Source organism: Sinocyclocheilus anshuiensis, unplaced genomic scaffold (genome assembly GCF_001515605.1).
Source record: "Sinocyclocheilus anshuiensis isolate Anshui unplaced genomic scaffold, SAMN03320099.WGS_v1.1 scaffold2229, whole genome shotgun sequence".
NCBI lineage: Eukaryota > Metazoa > Chordata > Actinopteri > Cypriniformes > Cyprinidae > Sinocyclocheilus > Sinocyclocheilus anshuiensis.
The window spans coordinates 176,636-179,743 of NW_015552799.1; the positions used below are offsets into that span (position 1 = coordinate 176,636).

General features: G+C 38.4%; 1 protein-coding gene across 2 annotated transcripts in view; it reads right to left on the minus strand.

The window, feature by feature from the left end:
* Positions 1-3,108, minus strand: part of runx3 (RUNX family transcription factor 3) — a 66,788-nt gene that overhangs the window by 31,303 nt on the left and 32,377 nt on the right. The window contains exons 4-5 of one of the 2 annotated variants that reach the window (XM_016459690.1): positions 2,480-2,636; positions 987-1,091 (exon numbers count right to left, since the gene is read on the minus strand). The exons of the other annotated variant lie outside the window; for it this stretch is intronic. Coding sequence (XP_016315176.1) covers positions 987-1,091; positions 2,480-2,636 — 262 coding nt within the window. The remainder of the gene's footprint in view (positions 1-986; positions 1,092-2,479; positions 2,637-3,108) is intronic. 2 annotated transcript variants of the gene reach the window in all.

Consider the following 3,108-nt stretch of genomic DNA (forward strand, 5'->3'; position numbering starts at 1 on the left):
TGTGTTAATTCAGCGGCTCTAATGCGGTCAGGCACTGCTGACCCCGCTGGTCAGAAAGAGTGCCCACTTTCATTGAACCCTCTGTGTTTGCGGCTCAGAGACGCACCCTCGCTCTCTGCTCCCGAAACAGCTTAATAACACACCACAACTGACATCTGAGGTTGGCAACCACCTAGACCACGAAAGACTGTTCGCTGTTTAATATTAACACACACTGCTGTACAGGTATGTATACACCCAAATAAAGAATACAAGGAGACATCGAAACCAACACTTACTCACAAAAAAACACTGTACTATTTGGGAACACACACACAGTGGCTCTACTCCCCGGTATCATCTGTGAATGACTCATAGGACTATTAAAGCCGTCGGTGCTCCGAAAATAGTTCAAATACTCTTCGCACCATCCAAATACTCCATCCCAACATAGTATAATATCAAAACCATTACGTACATTCACCGATTTAGCAACAGTAGTGTGCAATGATCAACCTCCTAGCTCTAATACAGTAAGAAACACTCCAGGAACCAACAGATTAACTAATCTGTTTTACTTGGCACACAAAGACTGCTCAGCCTGGATTTTACTGCTGTAAATAACACGGTATAAAGCAGACACAAAAGAGAGACTATCTCATCTTGTATCACCTCCTCAAATACGTTCCCTAGCTATCAAACACCGCAAAAGAAATGCTTTTCTACCAGAGTTGTGATTTGCAGTCTAGCATGAAATTATACACAAACGATAAATCAATAAAACAGACAGCGACTCTTTCTGTTGTATTCTATGCTGGTTTCATGCACAAAGAAACACACAGCTCCTGATAAAATACTCTATATAAAACAAACAATTTGAGTTCATGCAGAACAATGTCATGCAAAGAGGTGGATACCAGTGCAAGATAATGTTATCATTGCTGGTGCTGTTGGAAACCTTGGTCAACGCTCTTTTTGATAGTCATTCAGGGATTCTGGGTACTCACGTCTTGGTTCTCGAGGTCCGTCCACGGTGACTTTAATAGCACGGTTGTATGTGGCGACCTGGGGTGGTCCAGTGAACACAGTGATGGTCAAAGAGAAGCTCTTTCCTGAGAAGACACAGGATAAAATGTCAAATTTTCCGACCACACTGTCAACATGTTGAGTCAAAACCGGAAAGTATTTGTGGTTTGAAACAGTCACAAATATTGTGCAGTCAGTATTTTAGCAACATGTTTATGACAAAATAATCTTCACATAATATTTGCATACTTGATATTTTCTAAATTCATTCTAGAAAGTGCCCTATGGGACTATCATTTAAACTCTCAGAAAAAAAGGTACAATACTGTGATGGTTCCCAGTTTGAAAGGTACTAATATGTACACTTTAGATATTAAAATGTATATACTTTTAAAGTAGGCTACTAATATGTACGTTTAAAGCACCAATATATACCTTTAAGGTAATAATATGTACCATTTAGTGGTAAATAAGGTGCAGAAATTTTAAAGCACCAATATATACCTTTAAGGTAATAATATGTACCATTTAGTGGTAAATAAGGTGCAGAAATTTACCTTGTAGCTTTTGTACCTTAGGCTGCCGCTCCACTGACAGCTTTATAGCTTTTTTCTTTTTAGTTTTTTTGGTTGTGATAAATTACTACATTACATAAAGTTGATTATACACCAGAAAAGCCCTCAGGTAAAACAGAAACTCCCTCTGGCTGCATGAAGTAAAGATTCATGCACAATCCCAGTGAGGTGGGTCACATACAGCTGGGAGAAATGAATGAGTTTCCTCTGAAAAGAGACAACACTACTGCTTTGATGCGCTTTCAAATGCGTTTATGATGTGGATTAGTCAGACAATGTGTTCCAGATTGCTCCCAGGACTCTGCTGTGTCTGTGTGCATGTTTGTGTGTGTGTGTGTGTGTGTGATCTATAAATGCAATGAAGCTGCGCTTTGAGGGGGAGAAAGCCGTGGCTTGTATGAGGGCTATGAGGGTGGGGTAATTGACTGCAGAAATGAAAGGTACTTTTAATTCGCACACTGCAGCGCTTTCCACTCATCCGTCTGCAACTATTTAAAGTGTAACATTTACAGGAAAAATGTGAGTGCGAGGAGCGAGGCCAAGAGGAAAAAGACAAGAAGGAAAAGCTTGTGAAAGAATGTGAGCTATGTAAGAGGTAGGGTGTTTTTAGGTGTGTAAACAAGATGTTTTTTAAACCTCAAATCGTTTAAGAAAACAATCTGCTGTGGGGAAATGATTTCTCTGGGACAAGTAATTGAAGCATGCTGTACCCTTTTTTTTCGATCTCCACTGTGCAATATTTTAGCTTAACAATTTATAAATTTAAATTTATATTTGAATTGCATAAAGAAAAAATATATATTTTTTTTGTTTATCATATTGTATAAATATGTTGTTGGATTTCCACCACATGCATGCATCTGACCACAGACAGAAAGACAGATTGATAGATGTGGCACCTCTGCCGCTCCTGCCCACGAAGCGCAGGTCGTTGAATCGCGCCACCTGGTTCTTCATGACGGCAGACGCGTTTCTCAGCTCCGCGGAATAATTCTCATCATTTCCCGCCATCACCGTGACCAGAGTCCCGTCAGGAACATCACCCAGAGCCACCACCTGATACACCTGATAATCAACCCAACAAACCCAATCAACAACACACACAAACCCAACAAACCCCAAACCAAACAAACCAAACAAACAACCCTCACAGTAATCATTGCAATATAAACTCGCATACATGCGTATAATAAATACATTGACGATTACTGTTAATATAATTCTATTTATATGCAAATAAAAAATGTATGATTAGCTCCGCGGATACATCGTTCCCTTAAATATAATCAGTTTGAGCTTTTTTCTTCAATTTTAGCAATTTTATTTTAATTACGTTTGCTGCAAGTGCACGGTTGTGATTGGTATACATGCTATATGTAAAAATAAACACAATTTAGATATAAATAATAATTCCATATAGCCTAAAGTAATTTTTTCGCAAACAAAACATTATAACTGAATGTCGTTGTCGCGATGATCAATATAATTGCTATTTTCCAATTAAATAATAATAATAATAATAATAATA